General features: G+C 42.4%; 1 protein-coding gene across 4 annotated transcripts in view; it reads right to left on the bottom strand.

Moving 5' to 3' along the window:
• ADAMTS20 (ADAM metallopeptidase with thrombospondin type 1 motif 20) overlaps positions 1–21751 on the bottom strand; it is a 181865-nt gene extending 160114 nt beyond the window's left edge. For 3 of the 4 annotated variants that reach the window (XM_038379168.2, XM_038379153.2, XM_043494489.1), the window contains exons 1-2: positions 21263–21751; positions 19922–20268 (exon numbers count right to left, since the gene is read on the bottom strand). In XM_038379168.2, coding sequence (XP_038235096.1) covers positions 19922–20268; positions 21263–21353 — 438 coding nt within the window. In that variant the 5' untranslated portion in view covers positions 21354–21751. The remainder of the gene's footprint in view (positions 1–19921; positions 20269–21262) is intronic. The other variant, XM_038379145.2, reaches the window with a different exon arrangement.
• Between the last annotated feature and the right edge of the window lie 1529 nt (positions 21752–23280).

The following is a 23280-nucleotide window of genomic DNA, read 5'->3' as shown; positions in this document are numbered from 1 at the left end:
CTAAATTCAAATTCCAGTTCCATATCTTCTTTCATGTCTTTGGGTGACCACTGAATTAGTAAAAAAATTGTAGTAAAAAAAATGGACTATACGCATTAACACACATAAACCCAACACTGAGGGTAAAATTCCTTTGTCCAATATCTTATTATGCATATTTTTGCTGTTGTCAATGCTACTTCCATAAGATTTTCTTTGATGTCTGATTATAACAGATAAATTATTTCAAATGGAAATATCTGGGTTAAATAAACCAAAATTTTCCACCAAAAGTTGACAATTCTTTGTCTTTCCAAGCCATATGCAACAATTAGTTCAGAGTTTCTAAATTAAGTTATATAGACTATTTGTTTTTAAGTAAAATATTATTTATTTTTCAATATTAAAATTATCACCCTATGTATTTATTGATAGAGATTTAACTTGCTCATATATCAAAATCCAGTCTTCCAGTTCACAATGTGTATTCCTGATTCAAAAGCTGCTTCTCTAGAGTCCTCTGAATATATCCCTCATTACCACCAACCCATGCTTCCCGCCTCTTCCCCCCCGCCGCCCAAATTTATGAATGTGACACTGGTGAACCAGATGCAAACTCTTGCCAACACTGTCGGTGTCAGCTTAGCACTGACAAATTCATAGCTGAAAACCTGACCAGCTCACCTGCATGTTAGTATTGTTCAGGATAGGCTTAAAACAAATAAAAGGAAATTCTTCTTTACACAGTGCACAGTCAACCTGTGGAACTTCTTGCGTGAGGAGGTTGTGAAGGATAGGACTATATCAGGGTTTAAAAGAGAACTGGATAAATTCATGGAGCTTAAGTCCATTAATGGCTATTAGCCAGGATGGGTAAGGAATGGTGTCCCTAGCCTCTGTTTGTCAGAGAGTGGAGATGGATGGCAGGAGAGAGATCACTTGATCATTACCTGTTAGGTTCACTTCCTCTGGGACACCTGGCATTGGCCACTGTCGGTAGACAGCATACTGGGCTGGATGGACCTTTGGTCTGATCCAATATGGCCATTCTTATGTTCTTATAGGTGTTACACTTGTAAGGATATGCTTAGTGTTTTAGACTCTACAAAATGCTCGTAAGTTGCTGCATGCATTAATCTTACTTGTAATGTCTGTATCCCATACTATAGTGTAATTTGTAAGATTTGCTTTATAACTGTAAAAATGCCTGCTCTGAACTTGCAAACTCAGGCAGGAGGAATGGTTCCCCTGCCCATTAAGAAGAACTATTACAAGTAAATGGGCCATTGTAAAGCATCACAATACAGCGACTCAGCTGATGGCCCTCTCACACCTCTAAATGTGCTGCATGCAAGAAAGCTTGTCCCATTAGTAAAAAGAAAAGGAGTACTTGTGGCACCTTAGAGACTAACAAATTTATTAGAGCATAAGCTTTCGTGAGCTACAGCTCACTTCATCGGATGCATCCGATGAAGTGAGCTGTAGCTCACGAAAGTTTATGCTCTAATAAATTTGTTAGTCTCTAAGGTGCCACAAGTACTCCTTTTCTTTTTACTAATACAGACTAACACGGCTGCTACTCTGAAACCTGTCCCATTAATGTGAATTCTGGAAGAAGGAAATAAATATATCTGACATGAAAATTCATCATCTCTTTGCTGTTTGGAGTCTCACAGGGTTGGAACTAGAAAACAAAAGCAGAGATCCACAGTCATCCTGCGTAAGCCTTAAAAGACATTCAGTGCTGACAGATTATTACAACTCGGTCACCTTTTGAAACCACAGACTATAACTCATATGTGTATGCAAGTTGCTTGCTTTAATCTATAAATAACTCATTTCTTTTTGCTAGTTAATAAATCCTTAGTTAGTTTGCTTTAGGATTGGCTCATAGTATTATGTCAGTCCCACATGACATTCTGATAAATAAGCTGAAGAAATGTGGGCTTGACTGAACCACCATTAAGTGGATACAAAATAGGTTAAACAACTGCAAACAAAGCGTAACTATTAATGGAATTATGTCAGATTGTGGGAGGTCTCAACTGGGGTTCCACAGGCATCTGCTCTGGGTCCAGTGTTGTTTACCATCTTTATTAATGACATGATAAGTATAGAAAGCATACTGATCAAGTTTGCAGTTGACAGAAAGCTGTGGGGGTTACCAATACTTTGGAGGATAGAGCTAAAATTCAGAGGGATCATGATAAATTGGAGAACTGGGCTATAGACAACAAAATGAAATTCAACAAAGACAAAGTGTAGCACCTAACAAGGACAAATGTTAGGTCCTACACGTAGGGAAGAAAAACTAAATGCACACATATAGAGTGGGGGGGAACTGGCTTGGCAACACTGCTTAGAAGGATCTCAGTTGGAGTCAGCAATGCAATGCTGCTGCAAAAAAAGCAAATGCAATTTTAGGTTGCATTAACGGAGGTATAGCATGCAAATCCCGGGAGGTGATAGCACCGCTCTAATCGGTGCTGATTAGGCCTCAGCTTGAGTACTGTGTCCAATTTTGGTCACCAATGTATAGACAGGAAGTTGAGAAACTGGAAATGATCCAGAGGCAAGTGACAGAGATGATCAAAGGGATGGAATAAAAGCCATATGAGCAAAGGTTGAAGGAACTGGGTATGTTTAGTTTGGAAAAAAGGAGATTAAAGGGGGATATGATAACGGTCTTCAGATACTTGAAAGGCTGCCACAAAAATGATGGAGAAAAGTTGTTCTCTTTTGCCACAGAAGGTAGGACAAGAGGCAATGGATTCAACCTACAGCATAGCAGATTTAGATTAAATCTCAAGAAAAACTTCCTAACTGTAAGAACAGTAGGACAATGGAACAGACTGCCTCCGGAGGTTGTGGAAGTTTCTTCACTGGAGATTTTCAAAAGGACGCTGGAGAGCCATCTGTTTTGGATGGTTTAGACACAACAAATCCTGCCTCTTAGAGAGAGTTAGACTAGATGACTGATGCCGTCCCTTCTAACCCTATGATTATCTTTGGTGTGAAATCTGAGGTACAAAATGAACTGGGTTAACTGACTAGTCTCTTGAGACTGGAAGCAACCTGAATTTTTTGTGGTCTTTATTGTACATAATGATTTATCAATAAGTCCAACTTGTCTGGGTGACAATATAGACTGGCATGCCCAAGGGGACTGCCTGTGACTCCATGGTAAGATTGTTATTGTGCTTCAGAAGTTCACATTTGTTACTGGGTTGGTGGAGTCTAAATTATAGAACAACCATCCATCTGGGGACATCTGTCCTGCTTTTCCAACTGTCTGCCCTAAGGTTGGCACTCGTGGTCATGAAGAACTCCATACAGCGTGATTATGAATATGAAAATTTATTTTAGACTTCACTGGAACATTCTGCTTTGCAAAAAAACAAACAGACTTTTAGTTCATTTCCCACAACTGACAACATTAGTCAAAATGCTTGAATCAGAATGTTATATCAGATAAATGGCAAACTCAATAATCCATAAAAACATCATATCATCCTGACATGCAAAAACTTTACTGCAAAGTTTATAATAGATTAAATATGAAATTCCAGTGCATTGCCAGACAGCGAGATTCCTGTAGGAGACATAAATGTTACAAGAGATATGATGTAATTGTAGATAATGGACTAGCCCAAAGAAAAACACAGCATTTTCCAAGCACAGTAAATGAAAAAGAATAGCAGAAAACCAATAAAACCCAAGTCACTTAGCAGATATACACAGACAAGTTGCCAAATACATGTTGAAATAGAAGTTCAAGCCTTTTCCAAGAGATGAAGATGGAATTTGCTTGACTCAAATTCTGCAGATATATGTCAAATCATATAAGCAGAAATCTGTCTAAAACACTTCCATAAGAAGTAAAGGCATATCAAAAGTAGATAGATCTTATAAGCAGATCTCATAAGTAGAAAAAGATTACAAAATCAAAGTCACCTTCTCTAACACATAGCTCTGTGATTCTCATAGACTTTAAGGTCAGAAAGGACCTTCATGATCATCTACTCTGACCTCCTGCACATTGCAGGCCACGGAACCTCACCTACCCACTAGACTAGAGTGAATTAAACAAAAAATCCACATCAGACAAACAACCCATTCCATGGATCAAAGATGTTCTGCATGAGTTAGGCAATTGTCTGTATTAGATCAAAAGAAAAATAAATTTAGGTTATATGGATGAACAATTCTGTCTACTATATGGAGCCTGTTTGAATAGTTTAAAATTTCATTAGGCTTAACTAACATACTTGCTACCCTACAAGAGTAATGGAAGAAATTAAGAAAACCTTACAGAATTTATGGATGAGGTATACAAGAATACACAAGTTACAACCTGGTGTTTAATGGCACCTTTGAACAACACATGGGCAAGTATAGCAGCAGAGGCTACAGAAGCATGAAATTAACCTAAGTTTCCAAATTGAAAAGGGTTCAGAAAAGAGCTACAAGAATAGGAGTTTGGGAAGACATACCTTGGACTTAAGAAGCTGAATGTATTTAGTTTATCCGAGAAGATTAAGAGGTGACCTGATCGTAACCCACAAATATCTGCATAGAACAGAGATTTCTGACAGTAGATGGCTCTTTAATCTAGCAGAAAAAAACAAAATCCAGTGGCTGAAAGCTGAAGCTAAATAAATTGAGACTAGAAATAAGGCACAAGTCTTTAACAGTGAAGGCAATTAGGAACAACTTACCTAAGGACATGGCAATATAGGTGGCCGGTATAAGAGGCCAGGGAAGACTAAGCCTCCCCAAACAGCTGGCCCGACACCTTTGGAGCACTGCCACCAAAAGGGTGGGCACCCCAGCTGTAGCCCTGTCAGCGCTCCACCTGGCTCCTCCTCATACTCTTCCCTCAAGACTCCTCCTCTTCCCATCTCCGCTCCACCCAGGTGGGGGCCTCACAGGATGGGGTGAAGAAACAGGAAGCTTCATGGTAGGAGGGACCAATCAGCAGCTGGCTGCTAGTCAACTGATTCCTCTGTGTCAGTGGGTATAAACTCTGCTTGCAAGATATCAGTTGCAGTTTCCCTATATAGCCTTGCAGCAAGGTGGTGCAAAGAATAAGGCTCCTGCTTGGCAACCCTACAGGCCTGACTTCAGGATGCATGGTGCCTGACAAATGATGAGTACCCTTTTTGATTCTCTATAATTATTAACACCACCACTCTGCCATTATCATTAGTAATCTGCACTGGCAGGAAGGCCCTGCTGGTAAAAAGTTAATAGCTTGACTCGGAGGAATACAGAAAAAGGGAAAGACAGCTTAGGCACAGACATTTAGTGATCCAATGAGAGGCGATCCAGCTGGCAGGTTCCAATTTTGCAGTTTTTATCTTGAGGCAAATGGGGGTGGTGGGTGGGAGTAACTAGTAAGGCTGGAGAGACAGGAAGGCAAGAAAAGCAGAATCCTCAAATTTAGAAAATCTCCACATGGCTACTGTTGTGAAGAATATGGATGTTGCTCTCAAGAGAGATAATGGACTGTCCCACATCATGGAGCTGTTTCACAGCAAAACATCCTTGCATCCAGCAAAGAAAAAATTTGTGCTGCTTCTATCTGCTTTCAAAAGTGAACAGGCCTACCAAAATGGACTCTGGATAGGCAAATGAATTCCGCCTAAGAACAATGCACAAGATAAAGCAGACAGTTCCGTGTACTTCTAACAACAACATGTGGAGAATGTTAATATCAAAAGATAGTACTAAGTCCCTAAACCGATATTCATCAATAGCTCAAATTGCTAAAACAATCTAATGGGGATATTAGGAGAACTGATGGAAGCCATCCATTTTGAATGTTAAAAATGAACTGGACAAAACACTAAAACTATACTACAAGGAACAATCTTTCATTTGCAAGATGGGCTTGATGATCTAACATGTCCAACTTTTGTGAATCTTCATTATGAGATATTAATGCTATATCTTTGGAAAGCTGACTTGTACTGAATTGACTAGTCTCTCAGGTACTGTAACTGCCACAGAAAGTTCCCACTCAACTGGTGAAATACATTGGAAACATGTCCAAATGTTCCAATCTTACCAAAAGTACCAGAACGCGTACAAAAGAATAACAAACATATCCTAACAGGAATGCCTGTTATGCAATTGTGGAATTCAGAAATTACAACTTAATATGCGATTTGCATCTTGTGTTGATAGAAAGTTGTGATATTTAGTTTATGAGGGAAAACAATATTCATGTGTGTTACACGGGAAGATGTACTGTACACTATAGCACATTTTCATTGTAAATTGAGTCTATAAGACTTTATAGGACAGGGAGCTTGTCTTATTTGTTCTTAAAACCCAGTGAAATAAATAAAAGCTAAGAATCTATATTTCTACCCCTCCGTCACTCTAATTTGAAACTGCCTACACCCAGGTTAGTTCAACTCTGAGAAACAAGAAAAAAAGTTTGCTACATAAGTTTCTGTCCCTTGTTACTAGAGATGGCAAAAAAATTTTGAATTTCAAGACTGATGAAATTTTGAATTTTAAAAATCAAACAGAATATGCTTCAACAAATTTTTCCACTCATTTTTCCCTTTTTGATCAACTATAAACCTGTTCAAACTGTTTTAAAATTTCATTTAAATATTGAAATTTGAAAAAAGGGGGATTTTTTTTTCCAAAATTTCCCCTCTCCTCTTTTTGACCAGCTCTATTTGTTGCTACCTGAGAATGAGCCACACACAAATATGACAATATTTAGAAGTCTAGTAAGGACCACTCAACGCACAAAGATAAAAAGTTATTTGGTCACATTATGCAACCGGTGATTATTCCCATTAATGTATAAACAGTTTTAAAGTTCTATATCCAAGATATTGTGCGCGCTTGGAAATGTGAATATGATTGGACAGGAGAGGAAAATTTAATTTAACTGCTGATTAAACACTGATTTAACTTAGTTTAAACAGCATTAAGCTTTCCTTAAATATGACCATTAAACAGATAATCTCATCTACAAGTCCAATTGTCTGAACAAAGTTGTTTATATATTATGTCAACTAAATCGAAGCGGACAACTCAAGTGTCAGCTCATATGAATTATCACAAAGATCAATATTGCTGTGCATTACAATGCACATGAATAAACACCTTCCACATTAAATAGAAATAAGGCATGGGAAATTCACAGTAATATATACCAATACCTGAATAACCTATAAAAACTCCTTAAAATATTTAAGGAAACTGCATATTTTTCAGTCTAACCAAAATAGCATACAGTAAGTCATTTTCCTAATACTCATCCTATTCTGAACAATTTCTTTATTTTAAATGGGATTTCAACATTATTACTTATTAATTACTATGTTTCTCAGCACTTCCCAATGGAATGGTAAAGACTACTAAATACTACATAAAAACAAAAATAATAAACTTGTTTAACATAAGACTTCAATTTAATTTTGAAACAAACTGAATCTGCCAAATATCTCTGTATAGCAATTGACTAGATTCTATCAATGATTGCCTCAAACCCAATGACATACCATGGAGTCAAATTCTCCCCATATTTACACAAGCTTAAATCTTACTGAGTTAACTGGGAGTTTTCATGCCTGAAACAGACAAACTCCTTTTGAAATAATATATAATTAAATGAAACAATATATAAACAGAACCATGCAAATTAGGAGCCCTTATAAGTTGGTGTATCAAGAAACAAAGAATAAACAATATAATCATATATAATCAAATATGTTAACACTTCACAATACAGTGTTTAAACTAAGTTTGAGTTAACTCAATGTATATTAAGTATTAAGCTAATTGATGAGGTAGTGATCAATATGCTAATGTTTAACACTTGGATTCTTACCATACAGATATAAAGCCACAAAGACTATCAACAAAGGGATGCTAGTTACACAAAGGATCTATTTACACTTCAAATACAGCCAATTCAGACAACCTAGTTACAACACTGTTGCAATTAGCAGTGTAGATGATAACCATATTGCACAATCTTGCTAAAGCTTGGGATATGAAACAGTTAACATAACCTTTTACATGTCTGAAGTTTTAACACATCTACAGTATAAATAGCAACCACACTGTAACTAGGTTGGAAATCAAAAGCAGTGTAATCAGGTTTTGTAAATTGGTTGCATTTGCAATATAAATGGGCTCAAAGATATACCAACTACAGAGAGAGAGAGAGATTGATCGATCCATCGATCTTGATCTTGATTTTGATCTTGCATACATTTTGCTGCATCATATCATACAAACTTGCAAAGAAAAGGACAGGATAGGCCTCTGAGGAAGCTATCAGCTTGGAAGCAAAGATGAAAGGTCTTATTAGCACATAAGGTTTTTATGTAGCTTAACTCAGTAGTTTTCAACCTTTTTTCATTTGTGGACACCTAAAAAAATTTTAATGAAGGTGCGGACCTAAACATAGTCTAAGTTTAGTTTCACTGTAAGGGTCCACAAACCACAGGGTGAAAACTACTGGCTTAACTCATATTTTGTATTTAAATGCAGAGCCTAGCTAACGAGTTCTACAATAGTATTAGCCTAATTATTTCAATATTTTGTATGGACTTACCTTTTATTATTTTGATTTTTTATTTATTTTTAATTCCATGCCAAATAAAATTTGTTCTGTTTAAGATATCTGGAATGGTGATAGATAACGGTTTGCTTGTAAACAAGCACTGTTAGATACAAGATGAACAAAACTCTCTTAAGATCCTAAGGAAGGCTGAGACAGAAGAGAACTACTGCAGCAGTCTGTGAAAAGTGAGGAAACCCAGGGTCTCTTCCACAAAATGGTTCTGAAAGGAAGTTGGGATAGGCCAGCAAAGACACAAGGAAAGTTTAAACACCTGAAGAAGAGTGATAGGCATGGTTAATGACCCATATAGCACTTCGGTGAGTACACACATATAATCACCTTCTTCCCCAAACTTTCCAAAGTACAGTATGGGACACAACTGCCCAACTCAAACCAGAGCAAGAAAATATCAAAGTAGTAAGCCTGACAGCAAATCAGGTAGTTCTTTTGCTATTCAGTGGCATTTACAAGCAAATGGAGATCAGTTTCCATTTTCAGTCTTAGTTCAGATGCACTTGTGTGTCAAATATAACAAGATACAAACCATGAGATTATTTTTCTCTCCCACATCAGGAGGTGGTGCTGCTTCATGTGGAATGAGCCATAAACCCAAAAGAAACCTTATAAAATCACTGATACACATTCTGATCCATTTCAACAACATGTTAATTTAATGTGGATAAATGTAAAGTAATGCACATTGGAAAAAATAACCCCAACTATACATACAATATGATAGGGACTAATTTAACTACAACTAATCAGGAGAAAGATCTTGGAGTCATCATGGATAGTTTTCTGATGACGTCCACGCAGTGTGCAGCAGCAGTCAAAAAAGCAAACGGGATGTTAGGAATCATTAAAAAAGGGATAGAGAATAAGACTGAAAATATCTTATTGCCCTTATATAAATCCATGGCACGCCCCCATCTTGAATACTGCGTACAGATGTGGTCCCCTCATCTCAAAAAAGATATACTGGCATTAGAAAAAGTTCAGAAAAGGGCAACTAAAATTATTAAGGGTTTGGAACGGGTCCCATATGAGGAGAGATTAAAGAGGCTAGGACTGTTCAGCTTGGAAAAGAGGAGACTAAGGGGGGATATGATAGAGGTATATAAAATCATGAGTGGTGTGGAGAAAGTGAATAAGGAAAAGTTATTTATTTGTTCCCATAATATAAGAACTGGGGGCCACTAAATGAAATTAATGGGCAGCAGGTTTAAAACAAATAAAAGGAAGTTCTTCACACAGCGCACAGTCAACCTGTGGAACTCTGAGCCTGAGGAGGTTGTGAAAGCTAGGACTATAATAAGGTTTAAAAGAGAACTGGATAAATTCATGGAGGTTAAGTTCATTAATGGCTATTAGCCAGGATTGGCAAGGAATGGTGTCCCTAGCCTCTGTTTGTCAGATGGTGGAGGTGGATGGCAGGAGAAAGATCACTTGATCATTACCTGTTAGGTTCACTCCCTCCGGGGCACCTGGCATTGGCCACTGTCAGTAGACGGGATACTGGGCTGGATGGACCTTTAGTCTGACCCAGTATGGCCATTCTTATGTTCTTATGTTTTGGTGGAACTTATACCCCTGACTTCTGTCCTTCAAAAATATTTAATAAACTGTCACCAACTCAAATATCCCAAATACTGTTTAACAAGAACTTCCTGGATCTGTGTGGAGGCACTTCACATTCTCACTAGAGGAAGATGAATACAGAAACACAGCCCTATCCTGATGGCTAACCGTTGGAGAGCTTTCTCCTGTGTGTATGGGACTATTAGGAGAGTTAGTGAGAAGAACTGGATTCTAAAGTCTTATTATGCTGATCACAACCAGTTTTATATCTCCAGTTTGTGAGACCCATAGGGTATGATTAAGTATCTCCCCCCAGTATCTGGTAGAGATTGTGTCACGGAGCACAAATTGGTTGTGGTTCAAAACTAATAAAATTGAGATGACGACGATGATAAACTTGGCAAAGTAACCAGAAGATTTGACAAAGATTATATTGATCCTTTTGCTAGGGATGAGAGATAGGATGTGAATCCACCCCGTGCCACTCCAGTACATAATTCTGAGGTCCTAGTAGCTTTTCAGTTGTTTTTAGATGATCAAACAGCAGTGGTGACTAGGACTGCTTTTTTCAATATACAGTGAGTCCGGAGATTATGACCTCTTCTCACAGTTACAGACCTTGCTACCATAATCCAGTCTGCTGCAATACACTTTACATAAGGCTACATCTAAAATCAATTGGAAACTAAAGTGAGTGAAGTATGTGTTATAGACCGCTTAATAAGCGGCTCTCTCCCCAAGAGCACACGAGACCAACCCTCTATGTTCTCCATTGGCTACTAGTTGGTTTGCAGGTGAAACTTAACGTGTTAGTTTAGTCCTATAAGCCTTACAAGGTTTGGGACCTGCCTGTATGAGAGCCAGCGTCTCTCCTGTGTGAAAATGCTGCAGTTGAGATCACCTGTAGCACTCAGGCTGAAATCCCTTTGGTTTGTAAGAGAGCAGGGCTGCAGACAGGTCATTTTCTGTGAGGGACCCTCAGATGTAGAATTCACTCTCCCACACACACCTCGTGGTTTGAAATAATAATAGCTGCCAGAATTTGCTGACCTTTGGGGCATGCTTAAAAGCCTATCTATTTGCATACGTGTCCAGGGAGAGCAGAAGGTGTGTGGAGTTTGGGGAAAACTGAAGTGTGGAAGTTTTGTTTCCTGGTGACTGGCTGATGAGGTTTGCTGCTGTTCTGCTCTTGTTGTTTTTATTATGAACTGTGTATACAATGATTTGTCAATGCACTCAGAGCCTGGGATAGGTGTCCAAATCCAAATAAATACGTATATCATGTAAGTGTCACAATACAAGACGTATGTGGAAATCCCTCTGTGTACTTTCAGAGGGGTCACATACAGAGGTGAAAGCTCAACAATACATAGTCAAGGTTGTGGTTGCATAAAACTGGTGAATAGACAGCGACAGTAAAATTAATAGGATCTCTGCAGAGAATATGTCCATGTTTGTCCTAGAGAGTTTGGAGTGTGACATTCCCCTCAATCAGAAGAGAGAGAATTTTTGAGAGCAATTTGCAACTATGGCATCTACTTTATGGTAAGGAGTCCACAACTTTACTTTCTAAAATGTTAGCTTATATCCCTGAGGGTGAAACAAGAATTAGATGCAGCCCACCTATTATCAAGTAAAATTTTGTCCTAAGAATTCATTGTACTAAGAATTTAGAGATATTTTCGTATAAGATAGGTATATTTTGATGGGGAAAAATACCTAATCTGGACAGGAGTCCTCTTCAAAGAAATCAGGTTCAGATAAATCCATATTACATGAAGCATTTGGGGACACATGAGGTTTATCTTAAATAACTTGGATAACAGATGCCTAGCTTCTCTGAAATGAGTAGTTGGAAGTGAGACCTATGTTATTTAAGAAGATATAGGACAGGAGTGGGCACTATTTTAGCTTTGACTAGCAAGACTGATGTGGCTTTAACAATAAATCTTTTTCTTGTTTGTGAGGGAGAAGAGATAGCTCACCTGCATTCTGGGCACCAAAGGCTTGAACTATCAAAGACAACTCTGGGAGAAAAAGAGGAGAAAGTCATGCTTCTAAGGCGGGGTGGGCAAACTACGTCCCGCAGGCTGGATCCGGCCCGTCAGGGCTTTGGATCTGGCCCGTGGGATTGCCCCTTGTGGTGCCGCAGGTCCCTGCGGCCCGGGGGGGGGGGGGGGGGAAGAGGGGCAGAGGGCTCCATGCGTTGCCCTTGCCTCCAGGCATTGCACCCCGCAGCTCCCATTGGCCGGGAACAGGGAACCACGGCCAATGGGAGCTTCGGGGGAGGTACTTGGAGGCGCAGCAAGGACAGAGCGCAGAGCCCTGTGCCCCACACTTCCCCAGGGGCTGCGCAGGGACGTGGTGCCGGCCACTTCCCGAAGTGGTGCGGTGTAGGGCCAGGGCAAGCATGCAGGGAGCCTGCCCCAGCTCCTGTGCGCACCGCTGCCACCCCGGAGCTGCTTTAGGTAAGCGGTGCCAGGCTGGAGCCCAAACGCCTTCTACACCCTGCCCCCCAACTCCCTGCCCTAAGCCCCCTGCTGCACCCTGCAGCCCTCCTGCACCCCAACCCCCGCCGAGCCCCCTCCTGCACCCTGCAGCCCTCCTGCACCCCAACCCCCTGTCCTGAGCCCCCTGCTGCACCCTGCACCCCAACTCCCCACTCTGAGCCCCCTGTAGCACCCTGCACCCCTCCTGCATCACAACCCCCTGCCCTGAGCTCCCTCCTGCAGTCCACACCCCTCCTGCACCCCTGCGCTGAACCCCCTCCTGCACAACCCCCTTCCCTGAGCCCCCTCATACACCCCGCACTCCTCCTCTGTCCCAATCCCTTGCCCTGAGCCCATTCCTGCACACCGCATCCCCTCCCACACCCCGCACTCCCTCCCGCACCCCAACCCCCTGCCCCAGCCCTGCATACAATTTCCCCACCCAGATGTGGCCCTCGGCCCAAAAAGTTTGCCCACCCCTGCTCTAAGGGCATGTCTCACTTTAGAGTCCCAGGTTCATATGAGTTGTTGGTTCTTCAGCTGTTGATGGCTGCTCTTCCTTGATTTCAGTTGAGGCAGATACCTTTGATCACTCAGAAGCCATCATACACAATGACTGAGTTTTGCCATGAGAGGCAGAGAGATCCTGTTAGACATGCTCACATGATATGGTCATAAAGAGCACTAAATAATTTTCCTACTCTTCTATTTCACACATTTAAAATGTCCCCTTAGGTAGAATGCCTGACTAAACTTGGGGGGGATGGGGGGGAAGCCTAACAAAAGATTGTAAAGCAAAACCAAGAGCTTAAACATTTTTGCTGTTCATTCTATGACAGGCAAAGTGAGACTGAGGAGCCTTGAGACAACTGTGTTGTCAATAAAATATTCTTTTAGTTACAAATGCCTGTTCAAGTGTGACATATGCAAAACCCATTTAATTAGAGATTGGCCTGGTATACAAGAATGGACAGTGAGGGAAAGTTAACAGGAAGCGGGCCAGAGTATGTGAGAAGTAGTGTCAGTGAGAAATCATGCTGAAGAAAGGAAAAGCGAGAACACAAAAGACAAAACCATGAGAGTCAGGGAGAAAGTAGCAGAGAAAAAAATCAACTGAAAAATCCAAGTGAAAAAATAAAGCATTCAGCTCCCAGTTCTCTCTCATTGCACTGAGTGTCTGGAGAGTTTGAACAGATTCCTGTCCTGTCTTTATTGCTTACATATAAGCATAACAATACTTAAGTTTTACTCAGTGAGTAAATTCTTGTCTCTTATGCCAATTTGTGTTGGTGAGGGGTGATAATACTAGTAGTACTGAAGTATTTCAGTGACATATTATGGAGATTTGGGGTTACAGCTTCATCTACCAGAATCCTACCATCTATCCTAATGAACCCAGAATGTTTAAGTGTTTGTCAGCAGCAATTAAATTTGTCCAAAGAGTGATTGTTTGTTTGTCAATTGTTGACAGTTTGTAACATTTTTCCTATCTTTTCCCCATCTGATTGTAAGCAGAGTCACGATGAGCTCCACCCTGACATCTGGTGGTGAGTTGTGGCAAGTTGTAGAAAAGAACATCAGGGGCTGATCTCATTTGCATAGGCACACCCACCCCGCCTAGCTTGAGCCCATAGCTGCCCAAATGGTCACTCTGGCTGCTGTGGGATCCCCAGTTTCTCTGTTATTGGGGCAGGAAGAATAAATTATTATCCTGATTATGTGAATCAAGGACAGTGGAACTATACTTGGCCTTTTGTTATGATGGAGGGACTTGCCATCAACTACGTAGCACTCGCTAGGCAAGGGACATGGGTCCCAAAACTCAGTGAATTGTGAGAGGCTGGGGATAGGTATTAATATCTGGTGGTATTGGCCCCATGGTGAGAGCCTTACATGCTAATTGCACTTTGTCCTCTCTCCACTGTAGAATATCAGAGCTAATTTTGATTCTATTAGCAGTCTAGTTACAGGCTACTGAGCTGAATTTGCTTTGGGCTAATGGTGCACCAGCACTGAGGCTCCGCTACTACAAGTTGAAATCACAAAAAAGCTAAACTTACTAAGAGCTGAAATCACTGAATGTAGTGTTAAGTAGTGGGGGAGCCTGAAGATATATTGCGGAGCAGTTTGCGGGTCAGCTGGAGTGGCTCATGGGACGGCAGGCAGAGCAGAGCAGCTGGTGGAGTGGAGCGGTTTGTGGGATGGCTGGAGCAGCTCATGGGAGTGGCTGGCAGAGCGGAGCAATTTGTGGAATGGCTGGCGGGGTGGAGCAGAGCCCCATGGAGAGGTGGGGCAATCGGCTTTGGACCCCGAAAGGTGCCCCGTACCACCCCCCCCCCATCTCCACCCAGGTCAGGAGGTAAAACTCTGCAGATAAACTTTTGAACTCTGGGGCTGCATTGACAAGGGACAGAGACTTTTGGGTTGTTGGACTTCTGGGACTCTGGGTGACTTTGCAGGACTCAAGAACCAAAGGGAAAGGACACACCCCAATTTGCTTGGGGTGGATTTTTTTGCTCCTGGGTTGTGTTATGAATCCTGTTGATGGTGTTTCCCCAACATAATGCCACATTGTTTCTCTCTGTTATTAAAAGGCTTTTGCTACACTCAGACTCTGTACTTGCGAGAGGGGAAGTATTGCCTCTTGGAGGCGCCCAGCAGGGGTGGTATATATTTGTCCCAGGTCACTGGGTGGGGGCTCGAGCCAGTTTTGCATTGTGTTATTGGAAGGAACCCCTAGATACTGAACCCGGCCCTTGTTGCTGCCAACTCTGATGGGTAGAAGGGTTACATGATATAATACTGATGCTTATGTACGTTATATGCTTAACTGAGCTTCTGCACACTGATCTCTTCTTCAGAGTTAGGAAGTAACTATTTTCAACAGACAGCCTAGCCTGTTAGTTAAAATTAAATGTTACCTAAAAGGAAAATTTAGCATCCAGTGACAAGCACTGTAAAAGTTTTCTTTGAAACCCCAATTTATTCCAACTCACTAGTACTGCTGTACTTTAACTACATTAAAGAGGGCAAAAACAAATACCAGTGGGCTGTTATCTGTATAATGTAATTCCAGATGAGTCTAACCATTGGCATATATTAGTACCATTTTCTGACGGCCATCCAATTTTTAATCAAATATAATTAAAAATAACACTTCAGTAAAACAAATTCCAGGACTGTTTACTTTTCTTGAAAAGAAGCTACTACACTCCTACTTAATAGCAGACACAATTGTTTTCAGAATCCCCAGAAAGGTGATCCAGTAACCCCATATTAAAACAAAACCTCTTGCACTGAGGAAGTTCTGGAGATCAACGCTTAGGCCCAAATTCTGCCCACTCTCCCAAAATCAGAATAGCCAGGTTTAGTGTGGAGAAGAGGGGCGTTACCAAAAGGGTCTGAAAAAAATTCTCTGCTTAAGCGACAGAGGTGACAATTAAGTTACTCTGAAGACTATTGCACTCCTGACACTGCTTTAGTCTTTACCACTTCTGTTTTTCTGTGCTTCATGTAACAGAAGATCCAGTGGCTTCATGCTACACCCAAACTCTGCTGAACAGAGACAAGCTAGGATCTGTACTACCTACAAGGACTGCACCTGCAAAAAGGCTCCACGTATCCCTACACATACTCCCTTCCCACACATGCAACCCCACAATAGAACCATGCTAGATTTGGAGTGCTCTGCAGCAATGAAAGAAGGGGATAACATTTGGCCAACCCATCCTTCCAGCTGCGGAAAATGGTTTATATCTCTCTAGAGTCCAACAACATATCCCTGTGTCTGTCTCAAGAACAACACAATGCTCCTCAAGGGCCTGAGCCTATTGTTTCTACAGCATTAAATAGTTTTAATTTTTTTTTAATTCTCACTTTTTCTTTAGATATGACTGGAGTGAGTCTTCAATTCAATCCTGATTATTAAATAACTGTGTCATCTACTATATTGAAATATTCTTTTCAATAGTATTTCCCTGTATTTCTCAATCAGCTTGTAAAATTAAATGAATGTTTTACCTCTTTTGTTTTTTCCTGTCTGGATAATGTTTGAGAGGCCACTTTGGTCCACATGCAGCCAGTGACATCCACAGGAGACCTTGTTTCCCACTCTTGTAGGAAGCTAAAATTGACTAATGCAGTAAAAGTAAAAACAAAAACAAATAGAACTTACGAAAAAAAGTTTGAAATTTTAGAAATCACTCAAAAGATGTAAATTGTCTGCTTGCAAGTGATCAGAAATCCAACTGTGAGCCCACTTAACCTCCTGCCTTTGACTGCATCCCCAACTTTCCTAATTATAGATTCCCTCCTGCAATTATTACAAGCTCCCTAATAACCTCTTAACCTCCCCCTGCCATTTACATCCCTGAACCTAGTGAAAGCTCTGCCATGTAACACATCAAAAGTGCATACAATTTGTCAACAGCCTTTAAGCAATGTTCCCTGGATACTGTGCAGCCATATATGCTCTTGGGAGCAGCTTACACTGAGGTCAGAGAGAGCAGCAGAAGCTTGCAAGGGTGACTGGAGTCAGGGATGCAAACAGGAAGAGGCTAGGAACTTAGGAGGCAGTAGTGAAGGATGTGGATGAAGTCAGGGAAGTGGAGAAAGACGCCAAAGAGATTAAGTGGGTATTGAATACTTGGTTTACCAACTAAACTTCTGATCACTCTCGGGTACATTGTATACATCTCCAGAGCAATTTTTAAAACATTATTTTTAATTTTCCTGTAGCATTTTTAAGTCCTGTTTTTTCCCCTTAACTTTTACAGCATTGGTCCATAGCAGTTCCCCTGAAGCATATGAAACTGGAGAACATAACTGTCATCACTTGGCTCAAAACAGCCTCTCAAACTTCACTCACTTCTGATTTCTTGGGAATTGCAATGAGGGAAATCCTCCCCCACCCTTCACTTCCACATGCCAGGCTCAAGTAACTGGATTTAACAGGGAGAAAATGGGTCCCACTAAGAGACGGGATTTGCCCCAATATAATTACAATAAAGGGTTATAAAATAACTAAGGGCTAGATTCTACTGTCTTTACTCACAGTACTACTTTCTCCATGATTAGTCCCATTTAAAACTATACATGACAAAGACTGGCTGTTGAATATACAAGGCAAATAAACTAAAAAACTTAGAAAAATATTTTTCACTAACTTCTTTTAGTTCCAATAAGCTTACATATTATTTATAAATACAATAAGTACAAAAATTTCAGATAGTTGTGCCTTTTAGGTTAATGATGTCCCTTCAAGTAGTGAAAAACTGCTTTACATGGGATGGGAGTTCCTAGATAATGAAAACTGTAAAAGGAGAAAGATTTATTTGCTGCACCTTATTATACCAATCTAATCTGAGCACCTTTCAATAAAACATTAAACATGATGAACTTCTCATCCTCTCCCAAGGGGGAGAATTGTATGTGCAGTATAGTGTTTTGTTTTGGTAGGGTTTTGGGTAGAGTTGTTTTTTCATTTTTTATGATGTACATTAGGGATGCTTCAAAAGCAAGATTGGATATGCACATTAAAACAGTCTCTGGTCTGGACTGTTTACTTTTTCAGCTCAAATAGTCAATGTTTTAGGGATAGACTGAGTCTGCAGGCTCAGGTCTGAGTATACAATAGCACATAGTTACACCATCCCAAAAGGAGCACATGGAAGGAACTGAGCAAAGACACCCCTCTGAAGTACAATTTCCTCTGTGGCTCCCCTTTTAACACTGTCACAGAAGGAAGTATGCTATTTGTCAGCCTTTTGTAAGTTGCTGCATAATCCTCCCACTCACATCCAGCTAGCTCTGCTCTATTTTCTGCATCTTCCTTGGTCAAGTGCTCATAGGGAAGAGTATAGTATATGCAGCCCTTGTGCCCCCAATGCCCAGACCTAAAAGCCTTACTCCTTTTACTTGCATGCATGGCTGCACGGACTAGGCCTGTACACAATCTAGTCCTACATTAACATAGCAACAATTACACAATAATATTTTTAAAGGGAAATGTTTTATAACATTGTGCTTGGATGGCAGGTCTAATGAACATAACAGCCTTCACTCTATGACCTAGTCTACACTTGAAAATTAGGTTGGTATAACTACATCACTCAGAGGTGTAAAAAAATCCAGACCCCATAACATCTCAATTAAACCGCCTCTCGGGGAGGTGGAATACCTGTGCTGATGAGAGAATCCCTCTCGTCGGCATAGATAGTGTCTTCACTGAAGAGCAGCATGCCACTGTAGTGTTTTAAGTGTAGATAAACCGTATATCTTACTCCTTTACCACATCTGCAATATGTTTTAAGTGTTTTTTTTTGTTTTGATTTGGTTTAACTAAAACGAAAATATACTCTGTGTCAATACGTACTTCATGATATTAAACAGTTCTGAGATACAATTTTATCATTAGAAGTTTAGAATGCTTGATCTATAAAATATCAAATGTTAGACAGGATAACTTAAATAACTGCTTTATAATGTCATCCTCGTTTTAATATGAAGCAGTATTATCACACTGAAAAAACAAGAAATTGATAAAAGTGGGAAAAGAAGAAGCCAGTATACATCTTCAAAGAGTGTTGGGTAGTTTGTGTTTTGTAAATAAAGAGGAAAAGGCCAGTTCTCATATTTTGTAGCCCACGGTGGGAGTCAGAAGAGTAAATAAAACAAATCTACTTAGCTTTATGGCTGTCACTAGCTCAGTATATACATGGCCTAATTCTGTTCTCACTGAAGCCAACAGAAGGTTTTTTTTGCTTCAATGCAGAAGATTTGGATGATTGTGGCACAGGGAACACTGGGAGCTTCTCTTCTCCATCTTCTCATCCTACAGCATTTGTGGAAGCAGAGGAAGAAATAGTACAGGCACTAGCCTTTCTCTGGCTATCCCAGGACACCACATCACTAGTCCTGACTTCTTACCCGTCTGTACATATATAACGTCTAATGCTGATTTACAGCATCACTTAATCAAAACACTGGTTTACTGTGTTTCTAAGGCAGAGTTTTTTCTGTGTTAAAATGCCATACCAAATAATCCTATAATATGCCAGTAGCAGATCTTATGAAAATGGCATGTGTATAGCTCACGAAAAAAGAATCATCAATACAGCACAATGCCAATGCCAACACCTACACTTACTCCTGGCATGACCAGCTAACTCAAATAGTGCTTGAGAATTTCAGACTGAGCTCTGCTGCAAAGGAGCCTCTTTCAAACAGGGAAAGAAATGAATGAAGGAGAATAGGAAGCAATAACCAGCATGCTTACCAGGCCACCACAGAGGCTGAAGACAGCCGTATGTGTCTCCTGTGCATTGACATGCCCCCGGTAGAAGCAGTGGCGCAAGTCAGAGGAGGGCTGCTCCTGTGAGGACCCCACATGCATCACTTTATAATGAGCAGCAATGAATCCTGCATCAGTGCTCAAGTTCAGTTGGAAGAGCTGCCCATAAGCATGGAGCTGGTAATGTGTCCTGAAAGCAGCAGGCTCCCCTGGTGCCTCCAAGCTCCTTTTCCTCCTCCTGAAGTGATGTGTGTGAGGGAAAACGTCTCCAAATTCATTCACTCGGGTGGGTGTGACTATCTCGTAGGAAGAGAGTTCCTTCACTAAGGTCTCTGCAACAGGAAGAAAGAGAGCCATCCTTACCAAATAGTGTGGAAATGAGCCATACTTTTATCCCAGATTTGCCCACTAACATGCAGCTGCTTTACTTGAGGAGGCATGGGTCAGGAAGGAGACTTTGGGTCTCCAAAGGAATCCCTCCTGTGTCTCCTCTCCAGGAGACATACACTATCAGTGCATACACACTCCAAACACTCGTACATACTGTAAGTACCTGCTCCCACTGCCGTACACACGACCAGCCGCCTACACAGCCCCAAACACCCCCACACACTGTGTGTCTCTCCCCCCCCCGCCTCCCCCAGCACGCTTAGCAGGAGGCTGAAGACTGCCCTGTGTGCCTCCTTTCCATTGGCATGCCCACGGTCAAAGCAGAAGTGCAAGTCAGTGCCCTTCACATACAGTATGGGGGTGGGAGTGGGGGGGGGGCAATGCACCACACTCAGCTTGCCTCCCACAACCCCACTCACATACCCTATGCCACACAGCCCCTATTCACCCACCCCGCCAACCTAGGCACCACAGCCTCCCCACAGATGCCCCCCACTGACATGAGGTACTACACATTCACTCCCACTCCGTTTTGCACCCCTCACATTCAGGGCACACACAACCCCTCTTTTTCACACACACACACACACACACACGCCCCAACTCCAGTTACACACACCGCACAAACGCACACGAATATGCGCTCCGCACTCACACGCAGGGCCGCCCCCCCCCCACAAGCCCCGGGACCCTGGCACGTGCGGAACACCCCCCCCCTCCCTCCTTCCCTGCACAAACGGGGGGTGAAACCCCGGCCCCCCTGACATCAGCGGCACCCTTCCCAGCGCCTTCCAGGGAGCCAGGATTTCGCCCCGCCGCCGCCCCCCGAGGCGCCGCGTTCCTCGAAAGCGCCGCGCCGCGGTGTCACCCCCAGCTGCCCGGGGACGCCCCGCCGCTCGCGGCCGAGCCCAGCCTTCTTTGTTGCCGCCTGTTTACCTTGCGAGGGGTGAAACCGGACTTCCCAGGACTTGGTGATGAGAAGGGAGAGCGGGCACAGCAGACCCGCCAGCCACTTCGCAACCCGCATGGCTCACTCCGGGGGCGCCCCGCCGCGGAGCCCCCGCCCGCTTCAGCAGCCGCCGCCGCCGCCGCCCCCCGGCTGGGCCGACCCCGCACGGCTCGGCTCTTTCATGTTACTGGCGCCCACCCTTGCCCCCTGCGCTGTCTCCTCCTTTCCCGGCTTCCCCGCTACTCCTTCCCAACGCTGCCCGCTCCGCAGCCCCTTCCCGGCTCCCCCGCGCCTGCACTCTGGCGTTCGCTCTCGGCTCGCTGCCTGCGCCGGGGTGGGCGAGGGCGGTTCTTCGCCCCCGCCCCTCCCGCAGCCTGTGGGGAAGCGAGGAGCAGCGTGCCAGCTTCACTCCGTCCCTGGCCATCCCAGGACCCCCGATCCAAGAGACTGCCCGCCCCCTTGGGGCAGGGACCTGGCCAATGAGTGGAGCCGGCTCACTGCAGCCACTCCATCACACACACACACACACACACACCGTCTCTCTCTTGCTGTCTGACACAAGCCGGCCCCGCAAAGTGTAATGAATAATAATAATCGCTCCCAACTACAGAAACCTACACATAAGAAGGAAAGGAGGACTTGTGGCACCTTAGAGACTAACGCATGTATTTGAGCATAAGCTTTCGGGTCAGCTACAGTGTGTGTGTGTGTGTGTGGATGCATCCGATGAAGTGAGCTGTAGCTCACGAAAGCTTATGCTCTAATAAATTTGTTAGTCTCTAAGGTGCCACAAGTCCTCCTTTTCTTTTTGTGTGTGTGTGTGTGTGTGTGTGTGTGGTGGGCGGGGGGGGGGGTGTGCACCACACTGAGCCTGCCTCCCACAACCCCATCCGATGAAGTGAGCTGTAGCTCACGAAAGCTTATGCTCTAATAAATTTGTTAGTCTCTAAGGTGCCACAAGTACTCCTTTTCTTTTTGTGTGTGTGTGTGTGTGTGTGTGTGTGTGTGGTGGGCGGGGGGGGGGGTGTGCACCACACTGAGCCTGCCTCCCACAACCCCACCCGATGAAGTGAGCTGTAGCTCACGAAAGCTTAGGCTCCAATAAATGCGTTAGTCTCTAAGGTGCCACAAGTCCCCCTTTTCTTTTTGCGAGTACAGACTAACACGGCTGCTACTCTGAAACTACACATAAGAGTTCATCTCAAAGTGCTTTCATTGCCTCGCCAACCAAAAATACACAATCCTCAGCCAAAACTTTCTGTGATTCTAGAGGTAAGCCCGGAAATATGTGTCAATAAGAAATGTACTCAGAGCCCATTGTCCTAGTCTACAAAACACAAACCCTTGAAAAGCCTGGAAGTTCAACGTTTATGCTCAAAGAAAAAGAAAAGAGCTCCATTAAGCATGGAAATACACAGCAATGATCACCTAAAAACCTTAATCTGCCAACCTCCCACACTGACCTTCTACCCATTGCATATGAGGTGTAAAATGAAGCCATTTTGGTTAAGGATTTTGTTTGAAGGGGGTCCTGATAAGGATTTTAAGAAGTTTGTAGCCTGCAGCTGTAAACATCATGGACTTGGTTTTCTGTTACACTAGGTCGTCTTAAGTTTGCTGTGTGGGAGCAGTTGTCATAAAAACCCTTAACCAACTATTCAGGAAAGCACTGGATCAATCACATAATGATTATGGTCCAGATTACTAGCTTTATGGAAACATTTTTAAGAGGTATTTGAAAGATAGTAATCTGGCAATAAGAAGAAGTATAGTATTGCCAACCTCAAGAGATCAAACATCCTGAGTTGGACCCCCCTCGAGAGATCATAAATCAGACACCCCAAACATGAACTTTTTAAAAAAGATTATACAGGAGAGGGGGTTGGTGTCTTGATTTTTATACCTCCCCTGCCCATCATGTGTGTGTGAGAGAGAATTAGTGTTGCCCACTATCCAAAATTTAGTGGGTAAGGTCATTCTGGCCCACAATGCAAAAGCTCTCATC

Source organism: Dermochelys coriacea, chromosome 1 (assembly GCF_009764565.3).
Source record: "Dermochelys coriacea isolate rDerCor1 chromosome 1, rDerCor1.pri.v4, whole genome shotgun sequence".
NCBI lineage: Eukaryota > Metazoa > Chordata > Testudines > Dermochelyidae > Dermochelys > Dermochelys coriacea.
This window is presented reverse-complemented; position numbering and strand designations above follow the sequence as displayed.